The 20,579-nt window shown below is 35.1% G+C and overlaps 1 protein-coding gene across 1 annotated transcript in view; it reads left to right on the forward strand.

Annotated features, from left to right (window-relative positions):
- The window catches only part of CFAP47 (cilia and flagella associated protein 47), a 489,967-nt gene that overhangs the window by 60,815 nt on the left and 408,573 nt on the right, over nucleotides 1–20,579 (forward strand). Inside the window, exons 19-22 of the mRNA XM_073227718.1 lie at nucleotides 1,045–1,176; nucleotides 3,912–3,989; nucleotides 6,461–6,605; nucleotides 10,923–11,017. Of these exons, the coding sequence (XP_073083819.1) occupies nucleotides 1,045–1,176; nucleotides 3,912–3,989; nucleotides 6,461–6,605; nucleotides 10,923–11,017 (450 nt within the window). The remainder of the gene's footprint in view (nucleotides 1–1,044; nucleotides 1,177–3,911; nucleotides 3,990–6,460; nucleotides 6,606–10,922; nucleotides 11,018–20,579) is intronic.

The raw sequence follows: 20,579 nt of genomic DNA on the forward strand, positions 1-20,579 counted from the left end.
CTTCTTTCCTTAGTCTCTCCCTTTCTTCTCTTCCTACTCCTTTTTCTTCTTCCTCTCTGTTATTTTATTTAAAAAAGATAAATGACTTAAAAAATTAAAAAAATATGCATTGTTGTTGTTACACTCCATATTTAATTACATGCTTTTCCTTTTCTCTGCATTTTCACTCTGCCATCAGGACTGTTAAGGTAACAACTGGGACCTAGATCAAGACTCTTTTAAGGATACTCTGTTTATAGTTGTTGTTCCTAATTTAAATTGTGGGGCGGGGGGTGTTTAAATTGGTGATAGAAGTTTTTACTGAAAAATATATGAAGATCTCCCAGACGTGACAGTAGAGGTTAGTGTCCGAGATCCTTCAGTCGAGCTTTGTATTTGCACGTCTCCTGCCCAAACAAATCTGTGCAGATACCCTTTTCTACTCTGTTGCTTTAGAATTAGTTCTGAAGTCTACTTGTTCCCTCATCCCCACAAATACCTTAACTGATTTCTCTTTAAATTATTCTGGCTTAAAGCGTGCTGGATAGGCCTAAATTGGCCTCTGACAATCCTTTGGTAAGTTACTTATGACTTGTCTGAAGGTCCAAATGGTATCTTAGACATTAGGCCATCAAGGAAATAGTAAAGAAGAGGAGGCTGCTTCATCGTCTTGCCTCTTCACTAACTCTGGTTCAGTTTTTAGTATCAGAGAAGAGGCAAACTGTGAAAGTAGTGTCTAGAATTTTGGCATCTTCTCTAACGGATATACCTCATCCTTGTAAGTTTTGCAAAGTGTTGAAAACACACCAGAAAATAAACGTCATCATTCTATTTGTATTGGAACATGCCATTATTGAAAGTTCTGTTTTCTGGATTAAGGGTACAAATCTTTGTTGAAGTTCAAACAATTTGTGCATCTGGTGTTGAAAATTGATTACAAAGTCATTTCATGCCCTGTGCCCAGGGGTCTTCTGTCTAGGTAATAGTCTGGAAGCTTTCCTATAAAAGCTTTGGAACAATAACTTTAAAGGATAATGTAGCATTTCTGCAAATCTTCCATTCTAGGTTTGTGGCCAGAGTCTTTTGTCTACCATTAATATTGTTCCATCACATGGAATAATTCCAGTGGGGGGGCTAACTCTTCTCAACATCTCCTGTACACCAACTGTGGCAGAAAACTTTGATACAAGAGCTGAGGTATGTTTATACATTATATATATTTGTACCTTGTATATCCCTGTCTGGATTTGTCTGGTTGTTTAATGTGTTTATAATAGTAGGTATTATGCCATAAAATCTTGTGTACCTGGTTATCCTAGAAAACTCCTTTTAATTATTTCTAATGGGAATGGGTTCTAAGATTGTGATATTAATAAATAACTTTTCAAATTTTTTATTTTTGTAGCACTTGAGTTAGTTTTAAAGAGGTAAAGTTTTTAGAGATCTATAAAATAAGCAACCTTACCTATACAATCTATTGCAGAAATGGTTAGCAGAAGGCGGCAAGAGGATTTGTGGAAAATATTTCAAGACAAGGCCTCACTAATCATAGAGCAAAGTATGGCTTCTTTCATAGGCATTAACTAGATACCTTAGGAAAAATTAATCAGTTTTGGAGTGCTAATTCTAAATAGTTTCAATGACTGAATTGTAGGCAAATTATATATGATGTTAACATGTATATTTTATAGCACACACAAAGTGTTTTACTATTTTATGTTCTGTGAATTATGTAAATGAAAAGATACTACCTTGATTTAAGGGAGTTCTATAAGTATTCATTAAACAATAAATAAAACATGTAAGACTAGTTTCTGCTAAACTTCATTTATTATAAACTTAAGGAATGGAATACTCTTGGTCATCAGTCTGATCAACTGTGTGCCATCTACTTACATTAAAAATACTATGTACACTGTTATTAGATCAGAATGAGGAACTTTATATGTATCCCCATTTTATCTTTCAATTTCCCATAACAACTTTTAAATAATACATAGCTGAATATGATAAACACTGACTTGTCTGGCCCCCAAATAAATAACCTCATAATTTTTTGTTACTTTTATGAAAAAATATGTATTGAGAGGTACTTTTATATTATGTATTGTGGTATATGATCTGAGATTTGGGCAGACTTTTTTACATAATCTGGAAAAGAAATACAGCCACTAAAGTATATATTTCACTAAAAGATTAATTTCCACTGTATTTAGAGGATTATGCTGTTCTTACAAAGCTTACCTTTTTTTAACATTATAATATAATGAGATTCATTTATTCATCCATTCAACACATATTTACTGGGTGTACATTATGTGTTAGTCTCTGTTGTACATTCTAGGGATGCAAGATTGAACAAGATAACCACGGTCCTTGATCTCAAAGAGCTTACATACAGTCTGGTGGGGATACAAACAAAGGAAAATTAAAATATAGTGTAGAAAGTACATTGTTGGAGAAATCTGGCAGGCTAAGGGAGTACACAGGAGAGGTTAGCATCCCAGTGAAAAGGATCAAGGACAGTTTCCTGGGGAAACTATATCTGAAAAACAACTGAAGTTAAGAATCAGTCGGTTGAAAGAGATGGTAGTGGCATGGAGGGAGAGGGGATGGAAGATAATTTAAGAAAGCACAAATTGAATATGTTCAGGCATGGGGGAGAGAGATAGCTGCAAGGAAGATATGAGAAACTTAAAGTTTAGCATGACTAGATTGTAGACCATATGAATGATAAAAGTTTAACATGACTGGATTATGGGATGCACTACGATAGTGGGGAAAGATGTGTTTAGAGACTTGTATAAGTTTCAGGTCATTCAGGTCCTTACTAACAGTGTTAGGAAGTCCAAGCTTCATCTTAAGAGGTAGGAGTTTTAAGCATGGGGATTTCACAATCAGATTTGTATTTTTTGGAGCTCACTTTAGTTATAGGGCAGTAAATGGGGGCCAGTAAGATTGAATGCAGAGTTATTAGTCTGGTGAAGAGGTCCAGGCCAGAGAAGATGGTGTTCTCTTTCAGGAAGGAGGAATCTAGACAAATTGTAGTCAAATGTAGGAGATGAATACTTAAGGCTCGGTGATTGAAAAGAGGCCACCTATAAATAAAAGGGGTAAGGTATATATTTAGAATGAAATCTAGACCTGACTGCTTCCTATTTTTAGGTAGGGCTTTCAGCAAATGCTATTTTTGTGCCTCTGAGCTTTTGATTAGACAACCATATGTTCAGATAACTACAGGTCTTATTTTGTACCACACAACTGAATTCTTATTTCACTGTCTTGATTGGTTAGGAAGCAGTTGAGTATTCAGGCAGCCCTTGGTTCATTTTGCTGCTTTCAAGTTTTGTGATGCCAAGAAAAAAACAAAACATTTGGCCTCTCTAAGCCTCAGTTTTCTGCACTTGAAAATTAGGGCATTAACAGTAGTGACCTTACAGAATACTGAGGATCAGAAAGGAGGTAATGCATTTAGCACTCTACTTGGCCCAGTTACCTGGTAATTTTTTAGTAACTCTTACTATTATGGTCATTGTGGATATTAATATCTCTCTGTAGGAAGAAATATGTTTGTACTCAGTTTCCTATTTGTTTTAATTTTGAATAATCCATTGCAATCAGGTTAAATACAAAAGAGATACAGAGTGGCAATAATTTCTAGTTAAATGGATAGAACTCCACAGTCAAACTCACAAACTGCCAGCTGATCCCATGTGTAGTGGAGGTTTTTAAGAGTTGAGCACTCACTGCTCTTAGGAAAAACAATTGTGCATAACATGAAATGTGATGACCACCACCAGAATAAATCTTGTGACATTCATAATATGTTTTGAATATTTAAATTCTAAAATGTTGCATCAATGCCAGGTGATACATAAGCAGTATATATTTTGATGTGGTTTCTACAAAGTTTTATATTTCTCTTGAATAAGGTTGCTATTCGTCATGGAAATGTCTTAGACCTTAGGATTGGTGGATCTGTTGAGATTGCTGATGTCGAAATTAATCCGGTGAGTATGTTAACTATTTGTGTAATCAGTTTGTAAGTGTGGTGGTTTTTATTTGTATATGCCTCTAGTCACCCCGTTTATGTTTAAAAATATTTTTTATGTAGTCCTTTGACATATAAAAATTCACATATGTAATATAAATATAAGTGATAAAGCAGAATATTAAAGGAAGGTTTAAGAATTCCCCACTGAAATTAAGTATCGTACTGTGCCAATACCATTAAAATTACCTGTAGGTTTCATTATGATTCTACCCTTCTTAAGGGATAACCACTTTCCTAAATTTTGTGATTATTATCCCTTTACTTTTTTTAATTGGGTTACCACACATGTATGAATTACTTAACCATTCATTATTTAGTTTAGTTTGTTCATTTTTAAAGCTTTATAACAAAGACTTACTGTTTGTAGCCTTTGGTGAATTACATTTAGTTGGATATTGTGATTCCAAAGTTTATCTACATTGTGTGTAGCTGTATTTTATTACTTGGCTGGTTATTAGTTCATTGTGTAGAGCTACTATAATTTGTAGACTGACTCTGTTCATGTAATTGTTTCTGTGTTTCTGTTATTACAAACACTACAGATGTGAACATTCATGTACCACTCTTCTGAGGTACATATGCAAGAGTTTCTCTCAAAGTAGAGTTACTGAGTCATAGAGTATACTGTGTACAGTATAATGGCATCACCACAATTCTGGGGTTTGGCTTAATTATAAGGTATAATTTTCTAACCTTTATTTTATTTGGTGTTGAGAGCATGGTAAGTCCAGATAGACTGACAGATACTGAGCTAGCTTGTCTAAGACTATGGTGATTTTGGACATTAAACCCTTTCATATCCAGAGTGCTTTCTCCATTGCTATGGTGTATCTTCTTGGACAATATTGGACAAGTATCGAAACTTCTCCTACTTTATGTCCTCATCCTAAAGGCATTTGTGGCATGTTATGCATGTTATGGTACAATTGAGTGTAAGATTTTACATTAATACATATCAATATTTCCTAAGTATGTTGAATTGAACTTAGCTGCTTAGCCACCTTTAAGTGAAAGTAATATTCTAGCATCACCAGATATTGTTAGCAATACATTTAATAACTGTATGGCATTGAATATGTGTCTTAGTAACAATTAGGAAATTTTATCCAAATGAGTATATGGGCAAGGCCAAAATGGGCTAAGATAAGTGACTGACTTATTTTGTATATACAAAGCATCAAACTTTTATTACTCACTTTGGATTTTATAATTTTCACCTGGGTAATTGGGTTAATAAAATATTTTAAGTGAAACAAATTGTGGCCAGTTGACGTTATTGCAGTCAGAGTTTTCTTAACATTAAGACGTGATTGCTTCTAAACTGAAGGAACAAAATAGCAGCAGACTCACAGACTCCAAGAAGGGACTAGCAGTTACCAAAGGGGAGGGTGGGTGGGGAGGGAGGGAGAAGGGAATTGGAGGATATCATGATTGGTGCACATGGTGTGTGTGGGGTCACAGGGAAGACAGTATAGCTCAGAGAAAACAAATAGGGACTCTGGCATCTTACTACACTGATGGACAGTGACTGCAATGGGGTATGGGGGCAACTTGATAATAAGGGTGAATGTAATAACCACATTGTTTTTCTTGTGAAACCTTCATAAGAGTGTATATCAATGATATCTTAATAAAAAATACTTGACTGCTTCTTTCTCTTTTTAATGTTATACCTAATTCTTTTACTACAGAACTGTAGGATATATATAGTAATTCTTCCAGAAGGAGGAAGCTGTCAGAGTTTTGTGATGTGGGCATATAAGCTAAAGTCAGGATACATTCAGTAAGTGTTACTTGTACATTTAAGCTAGGTGTCAGATAAGTGCTAGGGAAGGGATGCAAAAATCAGTCAGGCTTAATGTCCACTAGGGGAAACAGATATGTAAACAAATAAATGGACTTTGTGATTTTGTAAGTAAATATAAGGAACAGAAGTAATCCCAAGAACAGTATAATAAATTGTGATTTATCTAACTGGAATTTGAAGGATTTATAATATTTTACTAGACAATTATAAGTTGGAGAAGGACCTTCCTGGCAGAAGAGACACCTTGGTAAAAACAGAATGGTGAAGTGTCAGGTATTGGTTGGAAATGACAGGTCAAGCAGCTTGTCCTGTAGGTGGAGGAGAAGCATCACATTTTAAGACAGGAAATGATGTGGTCAGATAAACACAGCAGTCTAATTCTTTTATTGAGGTATAATGATGTGTAACAATATTAGTTTCAGATGTATGACATAATGATTCAGTATTTACATATATTGTAAAATGATCACCATAATAGGTCTAGTTAACATTTGTTACCAAACATTAAAAAAATTTTTTCTGTAATGAGGACTTTTAAGGTTTCTCTCTTACAGTATAATTTTTAATTTACATTATTTTCATAACTCTTACTCTATTATAATTATTTTTTTTAATTTTAGGATGTATTTAACTTCAGTGGCACATATATTGGCACCACTCAGGTTATTCCATTTTTAATAAAAAACAAAGGTATAACGCGTGCAAGAGTGGATTTCAATTTAGAAGAGTTTGAAGAATTTTCAGTGGATTTTAAAGGTAAATCAGGTGTGTATTTTATACCATATTGTTACTGTAAAAGCAAGTCTTAAATTGTTCTAAGTTACAATGTTAAATACTGTAAGTCAATGGCAATTATTCCAAAATATTTCACATGACTCAATGTATGCTTTTCTTATATTCTAAAACTCATTGTTTTATTAATAGAAATTCATCAATATTAATATCAGAACACTTTGGTAATGCATTACATATAACCATGCTCACTAGTTGATTTACTGTATAGTAAGTTAAGTATGTGGTGTGTAAGTATATACTCTAAATGAAAATAAAATTATTAATTGCTAGTTTTAATTGCCCAAGAATTTTAGGTGAATATCTTTGGAGGGCTCTCTATAATGTTTACTTATGTATTAGGTATCTTAGTGTTAAAGGAAGTTTTAAAAATACGTGCTTTTATAAGTGTATTTCATTTGTTTACTTCAGGGTTTGGCAAAGTAAGGCCCAATCTGGACTGACGCCTGTTTTTACAACTGAAGCTTCAGTGGAACATAGATACATCCATTTGTGTATTGTTCATAGCTGCTTGCATACTTTAATGACAGAGTTAAACAGTTGTGTTAGAAAACATATGGCTTATAAACCCTAAAATATTCTGTGGATCCTTACATAAAAACTTTGTCAACCATTGGTTTAGTCATTTCTTCTTCAGTAAATATTTGTTGAACACCAATTATAGGCTAGATAAAAAATTTTGAGTTTATAACAATGGTGAGGCATCTCACATGTTCTCAAGAAGTGAGCAGTTAAGTTTATCAGTCAGGGTCTCAGTAATAAACATGACTCAGTGGAAGGGTTTAACTTAGAAGAGTGTAATGAAGGAGTTATCTATGGAAGTGGGAGCCAAGTTAAAAGAAACCAACAAGGGATGGAAGCCGCTACCATCTCTAGGCTGAGGCAGGAGACAAGATGCTGGAGCCCTGTGACCGGTGAAACTATGAAAGAGGGGACACCTGGTAAGATTTATAGCTGTAAGGGAATGTACCCATTGCTAGAACTGTAGCCAAGGTAGAGAGGACATGAGAGCAGAAATACTTCCTACCCTCTGATAACCTGCTTGTGTCTTTCTGTGGCTGAACCATATCAGAGGCAGAAGAGCAAAGGGACCTAGCTGAATTGGTCTGTGGATATCAGGACAGAGGTCTCAAGCAGATGAGAGAAAGTTGGCTATTGGATCTAAGTGACGAATGCAGACCATCTATAGCTGTAGCAGAGATGGGCAGAGAATCAGATTATTACCGTATAGTAGGGCAGATGCTATAAAACAAGTGAGTATATGGTGCTAAAGGAGCATATATTAGGGAAAACTAGCTGAGAATCTAATAAGGAAAGATTGACTGGAGAAGTTGATGCCTAATCTGAATCTTGCAGAATGACAAGGAGATACAGAAGAAAAGGGAATAATGTGAAAGAATGCAAGGAAAGGCCTCAAAATGAGTCAATATGGTAGGTAGTTCAGGATGTCTAGAGCAGAGCAAGACAGGACTGGAGGGGCAAGTGAGACCCAGGTAACTAAGGGTCTTTTCTGGATTTTTATTCTAGAAGTTAGGCAACACCATTAAAGGAAGTATATCCAGGCAATGGTGTGATTAGGCTCACACGGTGCTAATTTTCCTTTTGGAGCAAAGTTGAGAATGGGCTGGGGGAAAAGGTATTTGTGGGAAGGTCAGGCGCAGAGACAGAGAGATCAGTTAGGTGTTATGGTCATATAGGCAATAAGTGGGGAAAGCCTGTACTCCGGTGGTGATGCAGAGGATGGGAAGGAAGAGAGTACAAAGGTGCTGTGAAATTAGAAGCTCCCTGGCTTGGAAACAGGGATGGGGGTGGGGGTGGGGGAACACGGGTATTAGAGGAGAGAAGAAGTCTCAAATCACTTCTGCTTTTTGACTTGAAGAAAGAAGCAGGTGACTGGAGGTACAATTAATTCAACTGATGTACTGTGGGAGGAGGAGAAGGTTTAGGGAGCACGCTGTGTTTGAAGAAACTGTGGAATAGCCTGGGAATGATTACAGTAGGCCATTGGAAATACATATGAAATCTATATTCTTTTTTTCTGGATGTTGAAACTTTAGTTCCTTTAACACTTTACCCTCACTGACTTCCCCATATGCTTTCACACACCTTATTCAATGGCTCATAGACTCTTCTTGGACATTGTGCAGAGCTACGTAGCAAGGGGTGTTTCTCCCTGCAGTTCTGCCTTAGCCCTAGTTAAGCCTTCCTTCTGGCCACTGTCTCCTCTTCTCAAATGCTTTTCCTGCCTCCACGCCTTTCTCCTCACACCTGTTCCAGAGAACAGTCTCCTTCAAGCAAAGATATTATCACAACCCTCCTCTGCTTAAAAATTTTTGCTATTTCCTATTACCAATAGCAGTGGTTTACAGCAACAGGCTGTTGACACAATCCGAGAGGTACATGGTTGATGTTAATAATTATTAACAATTTACAATAAAGTTTATACTTAAAATGTCCTGAAAACGTTTATTATTTTAAGTGTGTTAATACATAAATGCCCTGTGTGACAAATGTGACTTGTTTTTTTCACATGATCATTGCAGGATTATTCTTTTTAAAAAATTTTTAATTCCTAATATTGTTTATTATTATTTATTATTATTATTTTATTTTGGTATCATTAATGTACAATTACATGAGCAACATTGTGATTACTAGATTACTAGACTCCCCCCATTATCAAGTCCCCACCACATACCCCGTTATAGTCCCTGTCTATCAGCATAGTAAGATGCTATAGAATCCGTTGCAGGATTATTTGATAGAGGATTTAGGGAGAGCAAATGCTGAGTTCCCTTTGGGTCTGACTCTACCTTGTGCCAGTCACCTCTCCCACTGCGGGCGCCAACAGCCCTCTGCTGTGGCCAGATTGTGTTCTATACTTCCTCCCAATGGCATATGGCTTCCCTTCTCTTGGGATGGTTCTTTCTCTTTTGTCCCTGCTCCCTGAGATCACCCTCTTTTATAAATTAGTGTCAGCCTCCTGAATCCTGTGAGTCATTAACCCCATACCCATCCTCATTCCATTGGTTGAAATTTTTTTTTAAATCTTTACTCCTTTTAGGGTGTTGTATAAATTTTATTATAGCACTAACCATTTCTGCCTTATATCAAAAAGGGCTGTGATACCTTTTGATCTCCCCTACTACTACACCGTGAGCTCTATGAGGTCAAAGACAACATTCACAATTTTTGTTCTCTACTAGAGTTGTCCAATTTAGTGCTGTGTACTTTGTAGGCACTCAAGAAATATTTATTGAAGTTTCCTTGGATTATTACATTTCACAACTATATGTTCATATATATATATACTCCAAATATGTTTATGAATATTGATTTATTTATCCATTTATTTTTATTAAATTTTCTATGTTCTAGGTATATGTCCACTGTAGGTTGATATTCTTTGCTGTGTAACATGTGTATCTTTTCCCATACCATAAGCAATGCTTGTATTAATATACATTTAATGAAGTTTTTGTTATTCTTATTGGTTTTTACATCATACACCAAGGTGAGTGAAATTACCATGAAGGTGGGTGGAATGAGTTTTCGAAGTTCATGTCCAGGCAGGGATAGTTGAAGTTATTATCATTCCTTGGATTAACCAGAAACCTAAATGAGAAAAAAGGATTTTTAGAATTTAGATGAGGGCAGACATACTGCTATAACTAACATTTGATCTTTCAGGAATTTCTTTTAGAAGTTTATTTAAGTGGTTATAATTTTTGACCCTGATGTTTGCATTATTATTTGACAATTGTTTCTGTATCTCCACCCAGTTCTTTTGTATCTGGACTGATTCCATTTTGTTGGCAACTTTACTCGTATAAAATTGTGCTTATCTTCTTTGTGGACTCTGAGGCATCAGAGGAGGTCAGGGTCTCCTGTCCTGGGTCAGAGGTTCTCCATCTTCATTGAAGAAGAGATCTCCCAACTTTCTTGGACTTAAGATTCCATCAGTTACTTGACCTTGACATTTATTCCTTTCCACATTCATCTGAGTATGACTGTAATATATTTCTTGAACTCTGGAGATTTTTAAAAATGAGTTTACTGTCTGTGTTTTGCTGATTGAATGTATATTTGTTCTGTTTTTGGATATCAGTTTTGCTGCTTAGAATCTAGGTATATCACTTAATATCAGCCCTGCACAGATATTTCCACAACTGCTCTTTGGTTGTTACAAACATGTTGATGAAACTTCTCAAAGTTCCATTTGCACATTTAACAATGGCATAAAAAGTATGCATCTGGCTTTTCTAATATGTCATTTCACCTGTCTTACAGGGGAATTCACGGGCCCTGCATTTCCCAAAATAAATTCTTTGGAGTTAGAGGAAAATACATCTCTGCAGTGTGGCATAGCATTTTCTCCCAAAGAAGTAAGTTTTGCTTTCTGTTGTTCATTTTGCTGGAGAGTAGTAGAGTTAAGATAATCCTCACTCAGAAGCTAACAGTGAGGATCACCGAAGCTCTTTTTATAGTGAGTCTTTTTCTAAGTTTTGAGTATGCCTGAGTATACCCTTTAATTCAGTAAAATAATTGGTCTTTTATGCAGTGTAAATGTTTGGGTTTTATATATTTCTCTGCTCTTATATTTTGAAAATATATAACATCACTAAGATATAAAACTCTCTACTTTAAACTTTAATTATTTTTAATTATCCTTCAATTTATTTTAGTTTTTTAAATTTAAAATACTGTATATTTTACATTTAGATTATCACAGAATACTGTAATAGATTGCAATTGTTTTGCTTTTCTCTTCCATTTTAATAATTATAATTTTTACCTCTTTTTCTTATCATATTACATCATTTAGAATTTCCAGAACAGGGTAAAATTATTTGCTTGGCTTATCTTCATCCTAATTATCTATGAAGCAATACAATGGTTTAAGCTCTTGTTGGGAAATATCTTTCTAGTATTACTAATCCAGAATAGATGAGAATTTAAAAATAATCTAGTCAAATAGCTATATGTCATCAATTATATTACTATTGAAAGGAGGAAAACAGTATGACATAAAGTTCAACATTATATTTATAGCAGTGTATTTTTTGGTGCACAGCAATCTATATTCAATGAATGAATTAAAATGCAATAAATAAATAAATGAAATAAAAGGCATGTTCATTTCTGAGATCTGTATAATGATAGTGACCTGTATGTCTATCCTTTTCACAGTAACACAATGTCTCTATTACTATAGCTTTGTAGTAATTTTTGAATTTGGAAAACGTGAGTCTGCCAATACTGCTCTCCTTTTGGCTAATTTGTGTCCTGTGCACTTCCAAATGAATTTTAAGATCACCTTGTCACTTATCACAAAATATCCAGCTAGAAGTTTGATAAGGATTATGAAGAATTTGGGGAGTAGTGCCATTTTAACAATATTAAGTCTTCTAATCTGTGAACATAGGATGTCTTTCCATTTATTTAGGTCTCCTTTAATTTCTTTCAACAATGTTTTGTAGTTTTCAGTATACAAATTTTCCATTTCTTTATTAACTTTATTTCTAAATAATTGCTTCAGATGTTATTGTACATAGTATTATCTTCTTAATTTCATTTTCAAATCTTTCACATCAGGTGTATAGAAAAACAGTAGATTGTAAACACTGATTTAGTATTCTGCAACCATTGAGCTTATTCATTAGTTCTGACAGTTTGACAGTATATTCTTTAGAATTTTCTATATACAAGGACATGCCATCTGCAAACAGAGAAATTTTTACTTCTTCCTTCCCAATCTGGATGGACTTTACTTTTTGTAGTTCCTGATTTTCAGAAATTCCATTACAATGTTGAATGGGAGTGGCAACAAATGACAAACATCTTTATCTTGTTCCTGATCTTAGTAGGAAAGCATATACCTTCTACCTTTAAATATGATATTAACAATGATTTTTTGTTGTAGATTCCTTTTATCAGGCTAAGGAAGTTCTCTTCTATTCCTTCTTTGTTGAGCATTTTGATCATGAAGGAATGTTGAATTTTGTCAAAATTTTTTGGCAATCATTTTGATGATCACATGATTTTGCCCTTTATTAATATGGCTCATTGATATTTGTATGTTAAGCCAACCTCATATTCCTGCCAGCAAAAATCCCATTTGGTATGGAGTATAATCTTTTTCACACATTGCTGGATTCAGTTTCCTAGTATTTTCCCAAGGGGTTTTGTATCTATATTCATAAGGAATCTTGGTTTGCAGTTTTCCTCCCTTTAGCTGTCTTTGTCTGGTTTTGGAATTAGTAATATTGGCTCTTTAGAATGAATTGACAAGTGTTCTCTTCTATTTTTGAAAAAAATTTGTGAAGGGCTATATTAATTCTTTAAATTAGTGATACATTTCACCATTGAAGTCATCTGGTCCTGGGAATTTCTTTGTCATTTAAAATAATGCTAATTCAATCTATCTGTTTGTTATAGATGTATTTCAATTTTCTAATTCTTTTTTAAAATTTTAGTAACAATCCTTTAATTGATAATTATATAGCATTTAGAGTTTATAAAGGGCTCTCCTATTAAACATCACTTTATTTCCACATGAATCCCATAAGACAATCATTGAAACCTTAGTTTTTTCCCCTCTCTTCTCCAATGGTATGCTGATGCACAGTGGTCTAAATGATTGGCCAAGGCTAGCTTCTGGTGAGCTATAGAACTTAGACAATACAGTGTTATATCCTTAGCCACCTGACCCACTGGGCTTTCATGATACCATGTTGGGAGTCTAGACATGATGAAGAATAGTACATATTCATTTAGCCTATGGACATAAAATTTTCATATCCATTTTTCAGGTTTATTAACTTTTCTCCTTGTTGTTAGCATTCAAAATCTTTAATTTCATGAAGCTGTAATCAAATACCATTTTTTATAGGTCTCTTTACTGTTCCTTTTTTTTCCTCTTGTTTTTTTGAGGTAGAAGGTTAGGGTATTGCTTTAAGGCCTTTTTTATATAGGTTTTACAGCTATACATTCCCCTCTAAGTAATCCTTTACCTGTATCCCAAAAGTTTTGTATGTTGTATCATTTCCATTCATCAAAGTGTTTTGCAATTTCTTATGTAAGTTTTTCTTTGACTCATTGGCTATTTAGGATATGTTGCTTAATTTCCACATATTTGTGAATTTACTGGATTTCCCTCTGTTACTGATTTCTAACATATTCTATTGTGATTGGAGAATATACTTTGGATTAGGGAAATAAATTTATGTTTACTGAGGCTTATTTTATTGCACTGTGTGTAGTTTACTTAATTATGTTGAGGTAAATCTAAAAGAAACAACTAAGACAGTTGAAAATGATTACATGTGGATTTGTGTATGTATTTGTGTATTTGTGTGTGTGTGAGAGAGTATACAATGGTGGAGGGAAGGGAATGCTTATTTTTAAAATGAGGTTTGTAATTTTGTTTTACCTTCTCAAGTATGTATTCTTATCATTTTGGTAAAAATGAAAACTCAAAAAAAAATCCTTCTGTGACAAGTTAGTATTTGGCAGTATTAAGGAATGTCATTCTCCCACCCAATGCTTACATCTTGCGTGAACACAGAGGTATGCAGACCCTCCCTCTGCCTGCACACATACATTCTTCCATAAGGAGAATAATAAGCTTGTGTAGTAATTTATTCTCTAGGTTTTAAAATCTAGTAAGATCAAGTTACAGCTTCTCTTAATAAGTCCATATTGTGATTTTGTATTTTCATGCAATGAAAGTATATATATTGTGTTTTTAATGTCATCATCAACAAAAGCATTTAACTTAAGGGTCACTAAAAATTAGAAAAAAATATTTAATTCACCTTAAATCTGTTAAATGATTTTGGGGAGGATGCATCTGCAATTTGATATTTTCATTTTCTGAGTTCAATTCACTATTTAACACTGTCAACAATGAAAAACTCGTAAATCTACTTTTAATGTTTTGATTGTGGCTCTTCTAGGATTCTAAAAATCGATTATAAAATTAGAATAAATTATATGTATTTACAGTTCTCTGGAGTGCCATGGATTGCTTAAGATTTTGAATTGTTCTACATTTAGTTGGTATATTAAAGGGAGACTTACTTAGTGTATTGGAATATAATTTAGTCCAACAATGAGAACATAAAAAACCCTGCAGAGACAACATACCCTGTGAGATTTTGCTCCATAAATTTGAACCAGTGAGGCAGATTGATTATCCGGTTTCTAGTCATTTCAAATGTCCTCCACTATGTTTATAGCTAGCTGCAAGTTATCTGTCTTTGTGTGTGCGTGTGCGTATGTGTGTAGATATAAATAGCCAGTGGGTGCTCTTGTGAGTGACTTGTGTAGCAGGAAAGTGTGAAATCAGCAATAAAGGGCTTGATTTATTTTAGGTATAGCCCTTCCTTTCCTGTGCTGTACCAGGTTTGGGTACAATCGAAAGTGCTGGGGGGTAATTGTAGTTTTATTTGGCATCCTTGACTGGCCTTGTTTGTTTATACTAAGTTGCTCAAGCCCCTCCTTTCCTTGTTATCCATTCCTGGGTCTTCTGGGCCAGTATGGAGAGCTGTATGCTTCCCTATATGGTGGCCACTAGCCATATGTGGATATTTAAACTCTAAATTAATGACAGTTAAATAAAATTAAAATTGTATTTCCTCAGTCAAAATAGCCACATTTCAAGTTTTCAATACCCACATATGGCTATTAGACAGTGGAGAATGTTTCCAACATCAGGGAAAGTTGTATTTAACAGCACTGGGGTAGATATTTCCCTATTCATACCCTTACCTTTCCTGCTGCCGTGGCCCAGGTCCGCCCTGTAACACAGGCTAGTTAATATGTGGTGGCTCAGTTGCCCTGCAGCTATCCGTGGCTTTCATCTCTGCTGCTTTATATTTGCTGTAAAGCTCTTGAAAATGAGGGATAATTGTTCACTGTTTCACTGTTTTTTTTCCCCATGATCCTTTGTTTGCCTTTAAGGATATGCAACCTTTGGATAAACATTTCACAGTGGCTGTTCTAGATTTCCAATCACTCTTACAGGAAGCTAAAAACAATCCTTCAAGGATTAAAAGACAAGACATTTGAATGACACCTGCCCCTTTTGTATTCTAAGCATTTATGTCTACCAACACTGGCTGGGGGACTGAACTCTTTTCTTTATCAAGAGTATCGTTTTCAACTTGAGGTATTTCTCTGTGTGAATGAGAAAGTCTAGAAAAGCCCTTGGAATGGCACACTTCACAAAAGTTTCCAGGTTTTTCTCTCTTCGTTAGATGCCTCAATGCTTTCACTATAACAGGACTCATCTTCCTTTCTGTGTCACTGAGTTTCTGTGTAAAATATAAATCTAATACTCATACATTTTTGTTGAAGGGATAAGGCTTTCATGGGTGAAGAAATCATGGAACCTCTCAATTTTGCATTCTGGGTAATTACAGGACTACCTTGGGTAAAAACACATTTTATGTAAATTATGAGGATGTGCGTTAAGAGAAGGCAAGTCCAGTATAACTTACTTCCACATACACGAAATCGGCAATAAGAGAAGGCAGAGATTGACTCTCAGCTCTGTGAATTCAGCACAAAGTACTTTAGGAAATATATATGTGTCAGGAAGGAGAAAGCCCTCATACTTCAAAGAGACAGTGAAGGGCTAGGTTCAGTACATTGAGTTATTGTGATAATTACCAACATCATCATCGTCAATAACATCAGAAATTTCTGAGTGAAGTCCACAGTCGTGCTCTATGTTAGTCCTCTCCCACCCTCCTGTCTTCCACTCCTGACTTTGGGACCCCGCACTAGACCAAAAACAGGCAAGACTCAATACCCACTGACTGTCAAGACTTACTCCATCATGAGCACTCTTTACTTCAGTCATGGCCCAAAGTGGAGACCTTTGAATAGCTTTTCATCCCAGCTAGCTCGGAGCGCCCTCACACGTGGCTCTCTTTCCCTTCCCTTCTGCCCTCTGCGATCTCCACACTTCCACATGTCTTCAGTGTTTTTTCAGGCTTCCTTTCCCTTCATGGTCTCTTCATATTATAAACATGGCTACCTCTGGGGTGCTGCTGCTTATATAGCCGTTCCTGTGGATCTGTGCATGGTTCTAGAGGTGCCGTAACTTCTGGAAGCCTTGCTCACTGGGTTTAGTTTTCTAGACGATCTTTATCTCTTAGACATGGCTGCCTCTCCGAACTTTGTATTACGTGAGTTTACCACTTTCCCTTACTAAGTAGTGACCTCTAGACATTGCTTCCAGCTGGGCTCATTGTACATTTTGCACCCTACTCTTCTCATTTTCTGACTGATTTCAGTATCCATTTCAGTATCCATGTGGAGGTCTGTCCAGAACGCTGGCCTGTCTCTCAGTTCCTTGTCCTAACATTTCTATTGATCTCCTTCTCCATTTTCCTCAGCTTCTTCCATTGGCACCGTCTCCATCCATCGCAATCCGATGAGGATGATGGTTTGGGAAACATAGTTTTATATATTATTTAACTTTAAAATATGAGTCCATATTATATAAAAGAAAACTTAAAGAATAAAATATAACCTAAAATAATATGCTGTTAAGATACACATGATAGAAAGTATTGATTTTTATTAATACTCAAATAAGAAAAAAAGGCAAACAAAAAGGAAAAATAGAAGTCAGACAATATAGTTGCTGATGATTAATAATGAGAAATTCCAGGGGAAATAAGATCAAGAGAAGTTTTGTTTTTTCTAAGGACTGAAATACGAAAGCAGGTAGTATTTGTACATGAAATATATCTTTTATTCAATTTACTCCTTGACATCTGTATGCTGGTGTCTCTACAGAAATAGAATGAATGTCATGGGAATGAGTTTTGCTTGTTCTGATTTCTCAAAACAAATGAAATATCCATGGAAATAAAGCGTGCCACAATATTTTTATGCTCCTATAATTCTGTTTTGAGAACAGACTATTTACAGATGATTTTATGACAGGAGATGGAATTGTCAGTGGTAAGGTCAGTGTCTTAGTCATTTGGGCTGCTGAAACAAAATACCACAGTCGGTAGTTTATAAACAACAGAAGTTTATTTCTCACAATTCTAGAGGCTGGTAGTCCAGGATCGAGGTGCCAGCGTGGTAGGGTGAAGTCTTCTGGACTGCAGACTTCTCGTTATGTCCTCACATGGTAGAAGTGGCTAGGTAGATCTGTGGGGTCTCCTTAAAGGGCACTCATCCCAGGATTGAGGGCTTTTACCCTCATGACTTAAGCACCTCCTGAAGGCCCTACCTCCCAATACTGTTATCTTTGGGCATTAGGATTTCAACTTATGAATTTTGTGGGGACACTTCCAAACCATAGCAGCCAGCTAATGTTAAGTAAAAAGAAAATGAAAACCCAAGTGTTTTTCCTAGTAGGGTAATATGCATGCCTAGAGCTGTAAAATGTTCCATTTCTATCATTTAGCTATTCATTTTATTTAAAACATTTCAGATCATCAACATGAACTTTATGAGTGTAGCTCGGTACTATGTATATGTGCCGCTGAAAGCATTAGTGCTTGTTCTCAAGATCTTGGAAACTTAGATATGTCAGTGGTACTATTATTCTTCCCTTTCCTGCATTTAAAACATTTGCCATTCTTGCCTATATTCCTCCTTTCCCCTTCTAGAAACTGACCAAGAAACCAGAGAGCAACAGTTGTTGCAGGATTGATACTTAAAAATTATTTTAAACATAAATCACATTAAGTTTTTATAAAAAAAACCACATAGTTAAAAAATAAAGGGGTCTTTAGAAAAAATGAATTTTGGTCATTTTCGTATTTTATAATTTAACTTGAAGTACCATAATAATTTTTACACATATAAAAATTTTAGCATTGATACTCAGTTGCATTTTCAGTTCTTTTATATATGGATTTTATATTTTTATAATTTTTAATTTCTAAGAAATTGTGTAATTTATGCAGTTTACAACTTAATTTCCAAAACTGATATTTGAGGCTGGAGCGGCATCCAATCCTACACACGCCCATACTTTTTAACTGTTCAGCTCAGGGTGCAGGAGGAAATTACCAATTAGAATTGAAAGGTTTAGGTCATTTTCAAGTGTGCTCTTTGTCACAGGCATCCATCTAGAAGACAGGAGAATATTAGGTAGGAAGAATGGTTAAGCCGTTTAATCTTAATAAATAGAATAATCTCATGAGATCTAATAGTCTCAATGTTTTTGAAAAAACAGACTGTCATTTTTTATTTCTATATAATCTTGAGTTCTTCAAATGGTGTGTTTCTGGGAATTCCTAGAAAACTCAGATTGACCTCTCCTTCCTGTATTTTTTAAAAAATAATTTGAGAAGAAATTTACGTATCATAAAATCAAACATTTTAAAGTCAACATTTCAGTGATACTGAGTGCCTCTACATTATGGTATAACCCCCCCTCTATGCCATTTCAAAAAATTTCTGAAACTTCAAAGTAAAACCCTTTGCCCATTAAATAGTTTCTCCCCATCCTTCTTTACCAGCCACTGCCAACCACCAGTCTACATTCAGTCTCTATGGCTCTTCCTATTCTGGGTATTTCGTATAAAAGGAGTTATACAATATGTGACCATGTGTGTCTGAATTGTTTCACTTGGCATGATGTTTTGGATTTTCACTTTTGTGACAAAAGCATGTAACATAAAGACTTGCCATCTTAGCCATTTGAAGTGTATAGTTCAGTAGTGTTAAGTCACAGAGTTGTGAAACAGATCTCTAGAACTTTTTCATCTTGCAAATCTGAACCTATACCCATTAAACAACTAACTACTCCCCTTTCCTCCCTCCCCACACACCCTGGCAACCATCATTCTACTTTCTGTTTCTATAAAATTGACTACTTTAGATATCTCATATAAGTAGAATCATACAGTGTTTGTCTTTTTGTGGCTGGATTATTTCACTTAGCATAATGTCCGCAAGGATCATTCATTTGTAGCGCGTGACAGGATTTCCTTCATTTTTAAGACTGAATATTTATACCACATTTTGTTGATCCATTCATCCACCAACAGACATTTGTTTTGCTTCTACTGCTTGGCTGTTTTGAATAGTACTATTATGAAGTTGGGCATACAAATATCTCTTCAAGACCCTGCTTTCAAATCTGTTGAATATATACCTAGCAATGGGATTTCTGGGTCAAATGGTAGCCCTAGCTAGTTCAGTTTTTCTGAGGAACCACCTCCATATTGTTTTCCATAGTGGCCGCACCAATTTGCATTCCCACTGACAATGCACAAGGGTTCCCTTTTCTTCACATCCTCACCAATACTTGTTATCTCTTGTCTTTTTGATGACAGACATTCTAACAGGTGTGAGGTGATAACTCATTGTGGTTTTGATTTAAATATCTTTGATAATTAGTGATGTCAAACATCTTTTCATGTGCCTCTTGGCAATCTATATCATCTTTGGAGAAATATCCTTTCATGTCCTTTGCCCTTTTTGAAATTGGGTTATAACTTTTTGTTGTAAGTATTGTGGGAACTCTTTACGTATTCTGGATACTAATCTGTAATCAGATATATCATTTGCAAATATTTTTTCCCATTTCATAGGTTGCCCTTTTACTCTGTTAATTGTTTCCTTTGACACATAAATATTTTTGTATTTGATGTAGTCCACGTATCTATGTTTGCTTTTGTTGCCTGTGCTGCAGTGTCATTTTCAAGAAGTCATTTCCCAGTCCAATGTCATTAAGTTTTCCCCTATGTATTCTTCCAGAATTTTTCTAGCTTTGGGTCTCATGTTTAAGTTTTTAATCCATTTAGGTTAATTTTTATATATGGTGGAAGATAAAGGACCAAATTCTTTCTCTATTGAAAGGTTCTGGTGACCCTGTAAAAAATGAATTGGCTGTAGATGTATGGATTTATTTCTGGACTCCCAAGTTATTGCATTTGTCTACATGTTTATTCTTATGATAGTATT

This window comes from Manis javanica, chromosome X, assembly GCF_040802235.1.
Source record: "Manis javanica isolate MJ-LG chromosome X, MJ_LKY, whole genome shotgun sequence".
Lineage (NCBI taxonomy): Eukaryota > Metazoa > Chordata > Mammalia > Pholidota > Manidae > Manis > Manis javanica.